Source organism: Protopterus annectens, chromosome 12.part0, assembly GCF_019279795.1.
Source record: "Protopterus annectens isolate FY-2018-M chromosome 12.part0, PAN1.0, whole genome shotgun sequence".
Lineage (NCBI taxonomy): Eukaryota > Metazoa > Chordata > Ceratodontiformes > Protopteridae > Protopterus > Protopterus annectens.
The window spans coordinates 402,508,637-402,527,470 of NC_056746.1; the positions used below are offsets into that span (position 1 = coordinate 402,508,637).

At 40.0% G+C, this 18,834-nt stretch overlaps 1 protein-coding gene across 1 annotated transcript in view; it reads right to left on the minus strand.

Moving 5' to 3' along the window:
* Positions 1-18,834, minus strand: part of DNAH3 (dynein axonemal heavy chain 3) — a 2,217,123-nt gene that overhangs the window by 626,453 nt on the left and 1,571,836 nt on the right. Inside the window, exon 38 of the mRNA XM_044089509.1 lies at positions 2,978-3,083. Coding sequence (XP_043945444.1) covers positions 2,978-3,083 — 106 coding nt within the window. The remainder of the gene's footprint in view (positions 1-2,977; positions 3,084-18,834) is intronic.

Here is an 18,834-nt window from a genome sequence, read left to right on the forward strand (position 1 = left end):
GTTCAGCTAAGTTTTTTTCTTTTCATGTGGTCTCGCTGCAGCTAGATTTGACTTTCATTTGTGTATTAATTATTTAAATGCTGCAGTCAGCCTAGTTATGTACATCTATATACTAGATGTTAAATCCCCTGACAGTTTATTTTCGTATTTGCAATTTGTTGTCTGGGTAAGTTAATTAGTCTACTGACCATTTTCAGTTATGACCTTGTTATTGGAGGACAATATATATAAAAGTAGAATAATACAATGAAATACAAATTAAATGAACTTAAATTTACAAATTAATTACATATACTGTTAGCAATCAAAGCACAGCTTATGATAAATACACAAATCAAATCTCTTTAAACTACTGATATTCACGTGGCAATTACACCCAGTGTGGTTTGTTCTATATCAGATGCCTGGTTAATGTAGACCAAATGGGGCCGTAGACTTACTCAAGCTTAAGTAGGCCATACATGTTTAAAAAATGAAAATAAAATGCTTTTCTTCTTCTGCCTGTTAATTCTCAGAAAAAAAAGAACAAATTTATATATGGTTGACTATACGGCATCCTCTCATTACTCTAATGTACCCATTACTGTTTGTTTCTAAAACAATTCCACTCGCAGATTAATATCACAGGGCACCTAATAAATTAAACTATGAAGTTCTTTGTCACTTAGATGAGCTGAGTTTATTACTTTTGCAGGTGTTTCACGTGTGCCCTAAAAAGCAAAACATTGGTCTGAAATGTGTTAATTTTCTGAAGTGGACATTATTTTTTAACCAATGATATGATTAGTATTATGCTTGCAGAAGCTTCTGCAATTACATTTTTTTTTGCAAGGGGATAAAGTTTTGTTGGAAGCTTCCAGTGTACAAGACTTGATCAGCTTTACTTGGCAGTTTATTTTTACAACGGATCTCAAAACTGTTATATTAACTCAGAGCTAGATACTCACATATAGACGTGCACGCATGCACACACACACACAGACACACACACACACACACACACACACACACACACACACACACACACACACACACACACGTATAGAAACTCTACATACAGCCATGCTGTGATGTCCTCACACTGGACCACTAATCAAGGAGCCTGAATACTCAACACTGACACTGGAGAGGGACATTCACTTAGAATACAAAAATGGATACACTCAGTGTTTCCAGATGCAGACCACTCTGCCCATACATGTCAAGCAGAGCACCTCTTTGGCTCTCTTCAAAAGGAACCTTGATGATTGGATAAGAGAAAGGAAATTCACCCCGGGGAGCATGTCAGTTGCCCTGCTAGACAGGGGTCCAGGGAAGTAAATAGTATGGGAAGAAATAGCCAGGGAATTGTTATGGTTAGGTAGGCTTGTATAGGCCCTAGGGCCGATAGCCTAGTACCAACCTATGAACCTATGCGCTCTGCATCAAGCACAATTGCCCTTAAGAGCACACAGGGAAGGCAGTCAGCCTGGGGTCTGGTTTTCTCTATCTATCTCCTTCCAGGCCCCTAGTAAGACTCCCCACTGGCACAGCTTCAGAGTTAAGTCCTCAGCCACATTCCCAGGCCAAGTCCTTCACCACTCTCTCTGTGAAACCAGTGCTTCATGTGCCTACTCCAAGTAACTGACGCACACACTCTTTGAGATTTGAGTTACACACACACACACACACACACACACACACACACACACACACACACACACACACACACACACACACACCAGGGAAAGGCTGGCACATGTTTACTAGCTATGTCCACTTCTGCCCAGACTATAAGGTAGTTATCACTGCCACCCAGTACTACAAAGCCAGCTACCTAAGGCTCTTGCAAGGACACTCAATTATACTGAGTGAAATCAATATTAATACAAATGGTAATTTTGACCAAACAGTCAGGCTTTCAGGAGTGGTCATGGTTATCAGCAAATAAATATATGCAAATACTCTCAAAGCTTAAATATTTTCTAAAAAGGAACAGCCACAATGAGAAGTTTAAATATAGTTATTAATGAATAATAAAATAACATGAAAATATGAAATATCTATTTATGGTAAACACCAGAGTTTCAATCACCAGAAAATATTAAAAATAACACCAATGAAAATTTTCACACACATATAGAAAACAGTATTTAGCTAATCTCACTATCTATTCCTGACTGACTAAAAGGATCACTGTTCCCTAGTTAAGTTACTTATTGCCGCAAGCCAAGATGCTCTGGGTGAGGGTCTTTTTAGTTAGGTTTCCAAGAACAGACTGCCCTCGAGACTTCAGTCTCCTCTAATATTAAAACATTATTTCTGTACAAAATGACATCACATACATCTGGTGATCTGACTTCTGGTTCCCACACAATTACCAACACTAGAAGCTGCTAGGGTTTAGCACCTATGTGCTACCATACATATCTGGAGCTTTTTTATGATCTGTTGCAGTATCTGGAAGGCATAAAACAATAAAACCATTAAACTCTTCCAACAGGAGCTACAAGCTATTCTCTAGTACATTGAATCTCTGGCCCCCTTCAAAACTGTGGGATAACATAATTTATGTCTTAACCCATAAATTAATTTAATTTTAAGAATATTTTTTTCAAAGTCAGGTGGATTAACCTCTTCTCTTCCAAAAGATGCTGTTACAACGTATACATTTAAGCAGTTACAATAATTCAGGTATATTTATTTTCTGTCCAGCAGGAAACACTGCTGACACATTTTAACATAAGCAACTTTACAAAAACATTTTAAATACAAGTTTCTGTAAAAATCATTTTGATACACAAATGACATATAATTCTTTACAAAATTTCAGCTAGCTGTGCTGGCATAAGTTATACATCCACTGCCCTTCTTCTCCTGGCATGGCTAATAGTACTTCCTATCATCACACATTTAACTAAATTAAAGGTTTTAGCATTAAAAGTAGTCCTGTAAAATTAAATGCAGTATACAACAAGGCAAAAGTCTATCACTGTACCAGTTCCCTGTGTTCATCCTTCAGGCTGGCTGGTAATGTGTTCATATAGGATTCCTGTAGTGGTTTCCAACCTAGCTGGTGAGGCTCCATGTAGATCATTCCACACCTATGAATATCAAAATAAAACATGTGAAATGGCATTCTCATCTCATAAAATAAAATCTGGCAATTAAACTCAACAAAATCTTATTAGCAGAAATAAAAAAAACAAAACAAAAAAAAAATAAAGAGCATGATTTTGTGACCAAACACATCTTTGGTTTCAATCACATGTGATATAACACTAGATTATTTATCACATAAGCACACTTGTTAATTCAGCTATTCAACACTAAACTAATTTATTAATTAAATGAACAATATTTCAGCATATACAATTTTAACAAAATCTGTGACTACACAATTTATTGGTGCTTTATTAGAATGCAACAAAATTTACCAACAAATATTTTTATATTCTAAAAGTCACCTCCCTTTTGTGTATTGTAAACATGCTCCAGTACCTGAAAGTGGAATCCCTGGCAATTACCCATCAATTTATAATGCCAAAGCAATGTGTTGGACTAGTTATCTCCTATATATTCAAGGGTCCTGGTTTTAAACAATCATAGATTTTACATGCATAAAATGAATCATGGCCAAATAACTTCAAAAATAAAATTGTTATCCTAACAAAATCATTGAATTCCAAAGCTCACTGGTAAACTTGAAGGAGTTTTTGCTGGGAGACTTCACTGCCCTGCGTACTCTGATGGGTACTTACATATACTTACTGCAAGATCTCTGTCCACAGAGTAGATACTTTAAGATATCATAATCTTGTAAATAGTATACATTTTCTCTTTACTCGTTTAAAGGCTGATGTTCTCAGACTTTCAAAGTGTACCCCCAGAGATATATTTTCTGCAGGAAACTGAATATGCAAACTATTGAGCTATCTTAATGTAGCTATATGTTGCACAGTTATACATTTGTATGTTCCTTTACCAGTTATAATATCACATTTGCAAACTTAACCGCTGCCTTCTAATAATAGTTTTGACATTTTTTATTTGTCCTATAAATCACTCTTTGTTTCACCACTTTAGTCTGGTACAGCATCTGCAATACGTCTGTCACTGCACCCATCTGCTGGTCAATCATCCATTATCTCTATCTTTCCTCTCAACCAAAGCTCTACCACCCGAGGCAGCCACTCTCAATTCAGCTGCACAAAGTAATTCCCTCCTTTCCTGAACAGAACCATGACCTTTGATTTGTAGATGTTATTTCATCCCAGCTGCTTCATATTCAGAGAGAATCCATAGCGTTCAATGGAAATCACAGTCAGTCCTGGGTAACAGGACAACATCACCTGCTAACAGCAAAGAAGCTACACTCATATTCCCAGACTGGATATTCTCCAGATCTTTGCTGTGCCTTGGTATGGTGTTCATGAAGAAGTCAAAAAGAGAGGAAGCAGTGACAACAAACATCATTAATGGAATCCTACACCCAACCTAAACATATTTAACTTAATCAGTAAGTCAAAAACTGCTACCCAAATGTGAAACCTCCTGTATAAAAATACAAAAACAATAATACAAAAAACGAGGAGTAAAAGGCGACAGAACAATATCCTCACAGACTGATCTCCGTACTGAACGCACAGCAAGCCGTATACACTTCACCAGGCTGACCAAAGCACAGAATAGGCAGTTTTCACTTCACTGATTAACAAATACAGTCTCATATAAGTAGGCACAAGGCAATCCTCATACGATGCAAAAAATGTAGATTTATTCAACAAATGAATAAAATGGCAAGCGCTTTCACCCGACTGGGCTTCTTCAAGCCAATATAAAACAACACTTTTGAAACAAACTATTTATGCTGTGAAAAGTTGACATAATTTCCTATTCCCAATCAATTAGTCAAGAATTAAAAAATAAAGTGCAAGTAGTTCTTGTTCATTGCATAAAAAGAAGTTATGTCCTTACCATAACGTTCCATGTGGAGTGTTCATCTCGCCTTGGTTATTACACATGGGTTCGGAGCCGATCCTCGGCTCCGTGCCGGCCGACTGCAAGCTCTGCATCGAGAAGAAGCTCGAGGACATCTAATACCCACAATCCCCCTCTGCCTTTACCTCAGATCTAGTTTGCAAGCAAACCAGGCAACAATCACGCATACATGCCAAACTATATACATAATTACCTATATACAACATACCAAAGGTATGATAGTAATACCAACACTGCAACAGCAGAAGGAGAATATTCAGACCAGGCACCAAATCGAGCGTTCTTCCTAAGGGTGGGAAGGGTGGGAGTGTAATAACCAAGGCGAGATGAACACTCCACATGGAGCGTTATGGTAAGGACATAACTTCTTTATGTGAGAGTGTTCAATCTGCCTTTGTTCTTACACATGGGTAGCGCCCTAGCTCCATGATCCTGAGGAACTCAAGGAGAACGTTCTTGAGCACAGTGGAACCAAAGGTTGCCCTATCCTAGAAACCCTGTCCACTTTGTAATGAGAAATAAATGTATGTGGTTTAGCCCAAGTAGCAGCCGCTGAAATGATGTCTAAGGTAGGCGAGCTGCATGAGCCAAAGATGTAGAAATTGATCTGGTAGAATGTCCTCTGGGTTTTGCTGATAATGTTTGATCAGAATTTTCATAAACATAAATGATACAATCAGTTAGCCACTTAGAAAGTGTTCGTTTGTAACTGCAAGACCCTTTCTGCTGTCAGCAAAAGCTATAAATAGCTGATCAGATTTCCTGTGATCTTTTGTTCTATCCAAATAAAATCTGAGTTGTCTATGGACGTCCAGTTTGTGCAACATATACTCTAATTTATTAGAGTGGTCTTTAAAGAAGGTGGGTAATTCAATGGACTGGTTAATATTACTAGTAGAACAAACTTTGGGAAGAAAGGATGGATTAGTGCGGATACTCTGTCCGAATGAAAAATTAAATAGAGATGTTTGACCGAAAGAGCCTGCAGCTCAGACACCCATCTAGCCGATGTAATAGCCACTAGGAATAATGTTTTCCATGACAAAAATTTCAAAGTGCAACTTGAAGCTGGTTCAAAGGGTGGTATCATCAATTTAGAGAGCAGTAAATTTAAATTCCACGGTGATGTCGGGCTTCTGACTGGTGGTCTGATATGAAAAGAACCTTTTAAAAAGGCTTTACAGAGTCTGTGAGCCATAATAGGCGCACCACATTCTTCTATATGATAGCTAGAAATGGCAGCTAACTGTACTCTCAAGGTAGCCGGAGAAGCTCCTTCCTGAAATAATTCGGTTAGAAATTCTAAGACCTTATTCAGCGGAGCTGTAACAGGGTCCAACTGATGTGACTCGCCCAAAGACAAAGCGTTTCCATTTACTAGTATAAGTCTTTATGGTAGAAACTTTATGAGAAGCTACCAAAATATCCTGAACCAAGTAAGGGAATTGACCTGGCTAAAAAAGCGGAGCAGCCAAGCTGCCAGATGGAGAGATTCCAGGGATGGGTGAGGAACTCCTGACGAGTGAGTCAGTAGATCTGGCTCTGGGTCCAGCATCCAAGGTCCCGAATGCGGTGCTGCAAGAGAAAGGGAACCAAATTTGATGAGGCCAGAGAGCAATGAGAATTATAGTCCTCTGAAGGTTGTTTGCTTTCTGCAGAAACTTTGCAATCAGGGAAATGGAGGAAAGGCATATAGGAGACCGGGGGCCAATCGTGCACCAGCGTCCCTTGGGACTTCCCTGGAGGGGTAATAGGGCAAAGTAGCTCCTGCATTTGGCGTTCATTGGAGACGCAAACAGATCGCAGGTAGGCTGGCCCCATTTGCGAAAAATCTGTTCGCAACTGACTGTTTGAGGGACCACTCGTGAGGCAATAATATTGCCCTGCTCAGCCTGTCGGCTATAGCGTTGGATGACCCGGGATGTGCGTTGCGATCAGAAAGCGACGGTGGACTCTACCCATTGCCAAATTCTCATGGCCTCTCTGCATAGTTGGTAGGACCTGGTTCCCCTTGCTTGTTTATGTACCAGACTACGGACATGTTGTCTGTCTGAACTGCAATGGTCCCTGGAGGAAGAAGGGGAGCAAAGTGTTGCAACGCCAAAAACACTGCCCTCAACTCCAGAACATTGATGTGCAGATTGTACTCTAGATTGGTCCATTCGCCTTGGACTGTCTGTCCCTGAAAGATGCCCCCCCACCCTATCAGGGAAGCGTCCGTGGTTATCGTCGCTGACGGTGTGGGTAGCACAAATGGTCTTCGCGGATAGGTTGCAAGTCTGTAACCACCACATTAGGTGTGATTTGCATGTTTTCGTTATCAGAATTTCGTGAGTCAGTGGAAGATGTTGGAATGACCATTGTGCAAATAGAAGCCATTGTAGCACTCTCATGTGCAGTCTTCCCAGTGGTATTGCTATGAGAGAAGCTGCCATGAGACCCAAAACTTTCAGAACAATTTTGCTGGGGATTTTCTGGGCGACAGCAGAAGGAAATGTTGAACTGAAGTGCTAATATTCTTTCTGTCGGAAGTTTTAGAATTAACTGACGTATCCAATTCCGCTCCTATAAATAAGATATGCTGTGATGGCTGTAGCAAAGATTTTTCGAAATTTACTGAAATGCCAAGGTGTGTACAAAGTTGTAGGGAGTAATCCCTGGCTTGAATCAGTTGACGCCTGGTGGTGGCAGACAGGAGCCAGTCGTCCAGATACGGAAACACCTGGAATCCTAGGCGCCTCAGATGAGACGCTACCACTGCCATGCATTTGGTGAAGACCCTGGGGCTGTGGTCAGGCCAAAGGGCAGGGCTCGAAACTGATAGTGACTGGCTCCCAGCGGGGGCGCCAAATGATCTCTGGGCGCCCTGGCCATCTTGATGTGGTAGTATCGTCCTTCAGATCTATTGAGCACATCCAGTCGTCCTTCCGTAAGAATGGAAGGATCGATTGAAGCGTGACCATTCGAACTTTTCCTTCTTGACAAAGGTGTTGAGATGACTTAGGTCCAGAATTGGCCTCCAGTCCCCTGTTTTCTTTGGAACTAAAAGAACCTTGAGTAAGTTCGAATCCTATTTGGTCCGCTGGGACTGGTTGGATGACTTTTTTCTTAGCAGCTTTGAAATTTCTGTAGCTGCTGGTTCTCAGATGGGGTGGTACATCTGGGAGTTTTTCTTTGGAATGGGGTGGATAGAAATGGGATTTTGTAACCTCTGGTAACAACGCTTTTTACCCAATTGTCTGAAGAAAGGTTTTGCCAGGCCTGAGGGTATAAAGCTAAGCGACCCCGACTGCCTCCAGAGCAGGACAGTCGGGCCTCCTCTCAGGAGTGCTGAAAAGGTTTGCCAGGAGGTTATCCCTGTCACCTTGGTTTTGCGGACCCCTCTGCCGCCAGGCGGCGTCTTCCACCTCTGCCCCCTCTGCCTCTAGAGGGGCATCACCCTGTGTGTCTGGAAAAGATCTTTGGGGTTTGGAAACCACATTTTCCCACCACGTTGCCCTTTGGGTACGGTCTGGAAGGGTGGAAAACGGACTCCGACAGCAGACAGAGTCTTTCCCTCCTGTTCACACCGGGTAAGGGTCTCCTTTACTTTAGGGCCAAAAGTGTGGCTCCATCAAATGGGGCGTTAGTAAAGGAAGACTTGAAGGCTTCCATAAGCGAACATAAGCGCATCCAGGATTGCCTCACGAAGAGCAATCGCTGAAGCCGCTGCCCTACTCGATCCTTCGGCTGCATAGGATATCAGCCTCATGGGCGAGTTCACAATAGGCGTAAGGGTGTTGAGCTGCGCTGTAACTTTTCGAGACAGCAGCATCTGTTGCACCCTGGAGGTATCTCCCAACTCTTTGACTAGATCCCTCTGTAAATGAGTAAAATGGGTCAAATAGTTCAGGAACGCATAGAAAGCAGCTGAACTGAAAATCGCTTCCCATATCTGTCCATGGTCCTAGAATCTTTGTTAGGCGGATGGACAGATGAGGAAGACTCCGACATCTCCTTTTTCGTGGCGCTGCCACCACCATGGCGTCTACTGGAACTCCTTTGGTAAGGTAAGCTTTGTCCTGTGGTGCCGTGATGTACTTATTTGGCTTCCTAGGGACAGGTTCCACTGTGTCAGGGTCTCCCCGCCCTTGAGCAATTAATTCCATTAACTCATCAAAGGCGGAGTGACCCAGGAGGAAGGGCGGGCACCAAATGCCTTCAGCAAAACTGACTCATCCTCAGAAGGGGAGGGCTTGCCAGTCACCTCTCTGTTTAAGGATCTCAAGATGTCAGCAAAGAGACATCCTCTGAAGGTGACTTAGGGGACCCTTCTGACTCATCTAAGTCAGTATCAGATGTTAAGGATTCTTGTGGAGAATCCAAGTGTCTCCTCTTACACAGTCTTTTCCTAGGAACTTCTTCGTGGGGAGCATCCGAAGAAGCCTCCGAGGAAGAGGGGCACCCTCCAGGGGTGGCTGAGACACTGGTGCCCGGCGCTTGGGCGTGGCCGTGGGTGCAGAGGAGGATAACGGTCCTTTGGGGAGGAGAAGCTGTACCTGCTGATGTGGTTGTCTGGGTAGACAACACCTTCCTCATGGTCGAAGGCCCCGGGTCCCGAGTCGAGGTATCTCCGGTTCGAAGAAATGGGCAGAATACCCGAAACAGGAACCGAAGGCACCGACCCGAGGGAACCGAATCGATCCGTGCGAGGCTCCGAGAGGAGAGTCGGAACGAAACATCGGTCCGACTCGGTCCCGAACCAAGGACAGACCGCCGGGCGAGACTCCGGTGCGGATCGGATGGAGTCGAGGTACCGACCGAGAAAAGCGGTTCAGGCACGGAGGGCTCCACAATCATCAGGTCAGCTTCTTCCGGCTCCGAAGACAGAACAGGTCTCGGAGGAGGAACAGATGGAGATAGTGGCAGGCCTTCAAGTCTCGACATCAACTGAGAGGAGACGAAATAAGCTTGGACAGGGCCGTATGCTCCATAAGCTTCTGCACCACACGGTCCACGTCGGTGTCGGAAGGGCTCTAGAAGAGCAGTCGAAGGGATCGAAGGCGGGCCGACCTCAACAGAGTCGGTGGGGAGCTCCGTCACGGTTCCAAGACTCGAGGCTCGAAACTGCCAACAGTTGAACACTCGGCCCGAAGTCTGTGGAACCGGTGATCTAACTACACTCGAAGAGCTCGGAGCCGATGACTTTGGCTCCGGCGTCTTCGACCTTCCGAAGACTTGGATGCCTGGTCTGAAGCATCCAAAGCCTCCTGGAAAGGGTTTCAGCAATCCTCTATCCATCAGTTTCCTGCGCCTATCTGTCATGACCCTCCCACTAAAAGAGTGACAAATAGAGCAATCCTCTTGTAAGTGGAGTGGGCCAAGACAGTAGACACAGGAACTGTGGTTGTCTGTGACCGACATTTTTTGGCCACACTGACAACGTTTAAAACCAGATTTCATCTTTTCAGACATATTAACAATGAACACAGTCAAGTCCAGTAAAAAAGTCCAATCCAGTAAAAAAGTCAAATCCGGGTAAAAGTCTGTTAGATAAAGCTAAAACAAGACTAACAAGTTTTTAGTCAACTAAGTCGAATCCGAAGTCTAATCCAGTAATAAAGTGCCAAAAGGCAAGATTACAAACAAAATTTAGTCACAAGTCAAGAAGGGTAGGCCCGAAAAACTCTACTCGAAGTTAACAAGTTAACTTGTTCAAAGTATAGAGAATTCCTGCACTCACACACCTACTCTCTAACTAAGTAACTAATTTTAAAGAACTTTTCTGAAAACAGTACAGAATAGATAAAATATCTTATCTGAACAGCCCCGAGCTAGTCTCCAGCGATGCGTACTGCAGCAGCGGCAAACTAGATCTGAGGTAAAGGCAGAGGGGGATTGTGGGTATTAGATGTCCTCGAGCTTCTTCTCGATGCAGAGCTTGCAGTCGGCCGGCACGGAGCCGAGGATCGGCTCCGAACCCATGTGTAAGAACAAAGGCGAGATTGAACACTCTCACATTCATTGTTAAACATCATGAACTTTATAAAACTAATCCAATGTCTCTAAAAATGTATTTAAAAACATAACTAAACTAAAAATACATATCAATATTATTAAAATACATAGATAATGCAAACCTGCCATAAACAAAATTACATATTATATATTAAAACTAAATCCTAATTTGTCTGCCTTTTAGCATAGGTCTAACAGGTACTCTATCGTTCAAGCCTGGCTCCTTATCTGCCCTTTACCTAACAATCCATTTAGCCTCACACTGTACAGTAAAATTGATCACATCACCCGATAAGAGTACCTGTTAGACCTATGCTAAAAGGCAGGCGAATTAGGATTTAGTTTTAATATATAATATGTCATTTTGTTTATGGCAGGTTTGCATTATCTATGTATTTTAATAATATTGATATGTATTTTTAGTTTAGTTATGTTTTTAAATACATTTTTAGAGACATTGGATTAGTTTTATAAAGTTCATGATGTTTAACAATGATTATGCAATGAACAAGAACTACTTGCTCTTTAATTTTTAACTGTTGACTGATTGGGAATAGGAAATGATGTCAACTTTTCACAGCATAAATAGTTTGTTTCAAAAGTGTTGTTTTATATTGGCTTGAAGAAGCCCAGTCGGGTGAAAGCGCTTGCCATTTTATTCATTTGTCAAATAAATCTACATTTTTTGCATCGTATGAGGATTGCTTTGAGCCTACTTATATGAGACTGTATTTGTTAATCGGTGAAGTGAAAACCGCCTATTCTGTGCTTTGGCTCAGCCTGGTGAAGTGTATACTGCTTGCTGTGCGTTTTGGTTCAGTATGGAGATCAGTCTATGATGATACTGTTCTGTCGCCTTGTACTCCTGGTTTTTTGTATTAATATTTAACTTAATGCCTTAGAAGTTACATTTCATTTAAATTAAATAGATCTCAATTTTTCCTAGGTATCTGTGAGCAATCCTTCCATAAATTTGCCACAGCCATATGGAACTTACTACCTAATGACATTACAGCTATAGATGATCATAAACTCACTTAACACTGGAATATACATGTACATGCACTGGAAAGACTGAATAACAGATTATATAGTTGTAACCAATACCTCAAGTCTTATGTAAAAAGTACTAAATTTGCCTATTTTTTTAAATTATATTTCCTTTTCTATTGCTAACAACAGTGGTTCATTCTACTTTGCATGTGAAAATTATTCACTGTTTTGTTCAAATGGTCATTATATGTCTCTGTTATTGTTGTCTGTCTTTACATATGGGTTGTGGATGAAAAAGGTCTTGCTCTAGCCCACTCACCTAGTTAGGAAACAAGCAATAAATAAATACATAATTCTCATTCCTTAAATGTGGGCACTGTATGGTGAGCAGTAGCAGCTCTGACACTGAGCACAGTTGTGCACTGGCCACAACAAGTCTGGATAACTACTCCACAGACATAAAGATACACATACACACACACACACACACACACACACACACACACACACACACACACACACACACTGTTTCCACAGCCTAAGTGCTTTACAAGGTTTAATTAATTTTAATTAATTATTCGCCCCGCAGCACCCTGTTAAACTTGAAGTCAACAGAGTCACTGTGGGCTGTCAATATAGAAACCAAAATTTTGTAATTTTGCATATTCTTAATAGCATTCCTCTGAATACAATCACTAGAGGAAGCGTGGCCTATCCTAAACAGCTTTGCAAGGCTTTTTGGATACAATCTTAGTGAAGAAAAGACAATATTCTTAGTTATTAAGTATAAACCTATAAATCAGTTTAGTAGTGTTAGAAGTTTTAAATATGTATTTATAAAATTTAAATAATTAAGAATCATCTGTTTCATTATCCTAGAAGTAGCAAATTTTACAGGCAATATTAGCATGGACCTCAGTAATTGAATGAATGAGTGAAACTGCTACATTACCTTCTGTGGGGCAGAAGTACCATTAAATAAGCAATTGATGTCTCCCCCAAGGACCATCTACACTTTATAACATTTAGAAATACCCCCTCTAAAGATGGACAATTGGATGGGGAACCCGAAATTCAGCCCTGGTTTGGTACCTGTGTCTCTAATGAACACAGGCAACCAGTAAATGGTTCATCTCCCAGGCCCCTGTTACACTTATCAAGGGTATCAGAACTTGTCAGAGATTTGGGATCCATGGCTAGGCTTAACAAGGCCCTTGTGATCATTAGCCTAGTAAACATCTATGAACCTGGGAACCATCTCACTGCAAGGAATAAAACCTAAATGGATATATGTCATTAATACAAAGATGACTCCAGCAAACAGAACGTTGTGTTACTGGCTGTTCCATTAGTACTCAAAACCAACATTAAACTGTATTTTCTGTAAGTACAAATCCTCCTGCACTACTCTGCAAGGAGCTAATTTCCATACCTTTATTATCAATTAATTCTAACTCCAGGTTGCAGTACCACCAGCAAAAGGTAATCCTACCATTGAAATTGAGTCGTTGTTTTCTTCAATGGAGTCATCTTCTCACTAGCACATGACTCCTGTCTGATCCTGTATCCTGCCAATCTCTGTTAAGCAAAGAATTTTATGGCAAATGTTATAGGTGCCATATCAAACAGTAGTCTCATAATCCATATTTTTTTCCATTTATGCACTTATAGCTGAGTTATAGATGTGAGCTTTGTAACACACTGCAGACAATAGCAACAAGTATAAAACTGAACTACCACAAAGGAAAATCTTCTAGGCCATTCTGGCCTTCAGATCAAATTCTAAAATGGCAGAAATAGCTCCCTCTCTATAAAGATTAGCCATCCTTAAAAACAGCGAGGCAGGTTTTAGAGCCATAGCCTTATTTTCCCTTCTCATCTGTAGGGGAGGTGCACCACAAAATTAATGCATTCCTGAATGCATTAATTTACTGGAATGGATCACCATTTGATCATACCGTGTAACTGTTGAGACTTTAAGAACACTGCTCTCCTTCAACTTTAGCAAGCATTTCTTAAACCACATAAGACAAAGCTATAACTGCCTTTTAATAAGCAAAATTTATGCAACATGGCCGAAATTATTTTAAGTAATCTAACACCATCGTACTGGAGAATTGGAATAAGCAAATTCTATGCAAAATCTTTTTTACACAGATGTAAATGGTAATATATGCTAGAGGTGGTCAAGCCGGGATTTCTGAAGAAGAGCCAAGCCAGGGCTAAGCCAAAGCTCTGCCTTATTCCTCACAGCCCATTAGAAGCCAAGTTGGGGCCAGCAATGAAAAATGGTTAAAACAAAATATAATAAATGTAACATATACCATGTTCAGAATGTAGACATTTATAAACCTACGTACAGATGTGTAGCTAGCAATTTTGGCACACAGTGCCATACCCTAATCTGGTGTCCCCCTCAACTTTTTGTTCAGGAGAAAAAAAAAAGAAAAAGATTTGTTCCCAATTGCACTAGTTGAGGCATATCTACTTTCATTCTCTTCACTTCAATCCTCATATCAGACTCAAAAACACAGACAGAAAAGCTTCTACATTTTTAAATTGTAACAACTTGCTTGCTACATTTGTAACAAGCAGATGCTACAGTTATGAGAGCAAATACAATACCAGCATTCATTTCTGAATGTCTGCATTGCACTAGGTTGCCCCCTTCACCACAAGCTAGCTACGCGTCCACCTGCACATATGCCAGTAGGCTACTGAATATAAGGAAAGTTGTGTTAATCTTTTGGAATGTTCAAAGGATTCAATACCTTTCTTGTTTTGGGAGGGCTTAGAAATCTTTGAAGCATTTCCAGTTGAGCAATATGCTAGGATTTAAACATACCAAAGGATGTATTGTATTTGATTATGGATCTGATAATGGAAGAATACATGGGTAGAATGACTACTTCGGTTTCTGAAGATATTCCCTTAATAATTAATTGGGAAATACGGAAGTATTTCCTGAAATAAGTTTCACTATATACTGTCTCCATACCTCTTAACTGTCCAGATTTTCACAGAATGTCCAGATTTTTGCCTCATAATTTTTGGTCTGTTCCTCATAAGATTTTTGGTTTTCTGTGAATCAAAGAGGATTGAAGTCACTAAATAAGAACATACATTTCAATTTAAGGCTTTATATCCTTCAGGAAATGAATGGTAACACAACTCCTGTTATTTTAGCAACTTTCTAAGTTTATCAGAGCAAGATTTAAAAAAAAAATCTGTTCCTATTTTTGGACCTTTGTTCCCCCCATTATTTTAGCCTTTGTTCAGATTTCTTGCATTAAGAGATTGAGATGTATGGCTATATTGGATGAAAACCATATTCTGAAAAATTCCTCTAAATTCTAACAAGCAAAACTGCATACATTAAAACTGTAAGGTAATAAATTATGTTTTACCATCTTCTACTTACTTCAAGATTTCTATTCCTGGACATATTAATAATCATTAATTCAGGTAGCTGTGGTAGGAAAAGCCCCCACAATACCCTCTACTAATTATTTCTAGTAGATAATAGCAATGCTGACATTACTGCCAAGTTAACAGAAGACATTCCACTGATTTGTATTTATTTATTTTTTGCTCCTGTACGACTTCAATGAATTTACTTAGAAGATAGTAGTTGGATGTTTAAGTTTAACTTGAAAGCACATCTTTTCAAACAAGCTAATTGAAAGTCCTTCACCACAGGCAATATTACTAATTCTTCAACCTCACTACCTCTCCTTTTTAGTTTCTTCTTAGAGTATACGTAAGATAACACATGGTTAAAGAAACTGTGAATCAAGAAATTATTAGTTAACTAACTCATCAGCTTGTACATATTGTGTAACACTTCTTTGTCTGATATTTGTTTTTTTATATATATTATCTAAAATGTTCTGCTGTGATAATCAAAACTGTAAATTTCTGTTTTTTTTATAATCATCCAGGCTGAATTTGAAATTGGTCTAATATAATCAGTGTTTTACTCTGGTTAACAAATACAAATATATATAACAAAATAAATAAACAAACAAGCAAATAAGTGGACAACACTACAGTGCAGAGATTTGTATTTTTTTTACTTATTGTACAAAGAAAGAAAAAACATAGTGACATGCCAGACTGCATGACAGTCTCAAGATTAAAGCTTACTCTCTGGAGTGAAGTACACTGTCTATTACAGTCCTCATGTACTCCTTCCTGAATGATTTACTCTTTAAGGTAGTAGGTTAAGAATGCAATCAAAAAGCTGCTAATTAGACATATTTTTATTTTTGTTTTCATTTCTTTGCCAGTGTTTTGCCCCCACCATGACATATTGTCTTATACAGTTCTCCTGAGCATCCACATCCTAAGAGACCAAGAGAAGGGAGAAAGATCCAGGGAAAGCAGCCATTATCCACTAGTATTTGTTTGGAATATTTTTTTATGCTGCTAATAACTTCACCTGCTGGATGGAAAATGCAATGTCCGCTGTACTACACCATAGGAAAGTGTATGCGTCCACAGTTTTGCGATTCCAGCTGTGATTCTACCCACTTGTGATTCTAGCTAAAGTGTGAGTCCAATCTTTGGTGGGATCATACTCCTTACAATCCCCAGCTGCAACTGCTGAATTCCTAGACCTCCCCCCAGGTGGGATCGCTTTCAGTAGAACTTTGTCAATATCCTCACCCCAGGATGGATGAACTGATCAGTCCTATCCCTCACCATATAGCTCCTCCAGGAATATTCAAATCAACTCATATTGGGTGCAGTGAGGGCCAAACCTTCTATGTCATAAAGCAGACAGGTGGTATAACTACATTTGCGAGTAATGGGCTTCTAAATAAAGGTCATTTACAGTTCATTTTGTCTGTGAAATGAATATTTTAAAGCATTTGCATGTACACGTCTTCTACTTACTTATTATTATGTTATTATGTTATGAGGTTGAATGGCTACTTAGAAATCTTTATAATTATGTTGCACAGTTTTAGTCTTATAAGTTTTAGTTGCACTTGTGTTGGGATAATGAAAATAAGTTATGCCAAATAAAAATTTCAGACTTAGCAAAAACAAACACAGAGAATTATGAGTGGGTCACTGATTATAACCTGATTATGCGTTCTCAACATTGATGCCAATAAATTCACCTCGAGAGCTAAGCTCAAGAGCTGAATCTCGCCATCCATGTTGCAAACACATAAAAAGAAGTTATGTACTCACCATAACTTTCCATGTTCATTGTCCATCTCACAATTCATTCTTACTTGGATGGGTTCGGAGCCGATCCTTGGCTATGACTCAGCTGAATACACCAGCTGGAAGTCTCAAACTTGGCTTGGGGCAAGGAAGGTATTCCATGATGCAGTGGTGCAATTCCCCACATCTTGTTTGCTGCTAATAGTAACAAGGACTAATATAATGACATGACACCAGGTCAAGGAAAAAAACAAAGAGAGACAAAGGAGCTCATGTATAAGAGGAAAAGTCTCCACCAGGTCCTTTGGGAGTCCTTGGATGGGGGAAGATGGGAAAGGTCGTAAGAATGAATGGCGAGATGGACAATGAAAATGGAACGGTATGGTGAGTACATAACTTCTTTATGTTATGTTGCCCTATCTTGCCTTCATTCTTACTTGGATGGGACAGCGTCCCTAGCATCTTTTCCCGGGTGGCTCACGGGAGTACACCTTTGAGCACAGTAGAACCAAAGGAGGCCCTGTCCCTGGAGGCCAAATCAACTATAATGAGTGATAAACGTTGTGAGGATTAGCCCACATAGCGGCAGCACAAATATCATCCACAGGCATTCTGGCCTGGAGAGCAGAGGATGTTGCTAATGCTCTGGTTGAGTGAACTTTAATTCTGAATGGTAAATTTCTATTATTGGAGAAAGAAAAGTATAGTGAAAGGCCAGTTAGTCAGAATTTCTAGAATGACTTCAAACGAACAAGATTTTGCTGATGAAAGTGAATTTTTGATTCAGATGTTCCTGGATAGAGGGTACCCCTTTGAATTTTGTAATAATATTAAAGAGGAAGTTATCAAAGGGAGAAAAAAACAGATTTGCACTTATTTTGAATAAAGGATTTTCGATTTACGAATAATCTAGGACTGCTGACTCTACAGGAATAAGAAATGAAAAAGAAAAAGAAAAAACATATAGTCAAGCCTTTATAACAGATTTCAACGGGGATGCGGGGATAATTAAACAAGTGTTTAGTAGTGAATGGGTTGAATTTGTTAACATTACAGACCTCAGTTTTAAAAAAACAAAAGGAACCCTTGAATATTATTTTTAGGAGGGGACGAAACATTAAAGACTGGTTGACAGTTCAAAACAAAGGGAATAAGACAACTACTAAAATAGGAGGTACTCATCCCTGCGGGATGTGTGCACAATGCTCATGGATGGCTAATAAGCATAGTATTTTTACTGAAGCAAGGGGGAAAGAAATCGCAGGCAAGATATATAGTAACTGTGATTCATTCAGAGTAATATATATTGCAACTTGTGAGGTATGCTCTGCTTTTTATATTGGTAAGATGGAGAGAAAAATAAAAAGGAGGGTTTATGAGCACATGAATGATATCAGAAATAAAAAGGAAAGCAATGCTTTATACAGACACACTGCTATTTGCCCTTTAGCAAAATACAAATTTTTCATTATCGAAGAAATTAAGAGAGATGAGAGAGGGGGCTTATGGGAAACACATATCGAATACCGGGAATTATACTGGCAGATTATTTTAGAGGCAAATAAATTCTCAGGTTTAAATGACAATATTTCCCTTGCTCCAGTATTAAAATTGAGAGCAGCGAGATTGTAAACATTTCTGCATCTACTTTCACCATTTATGATGAACATGATTCTTTACAACTTG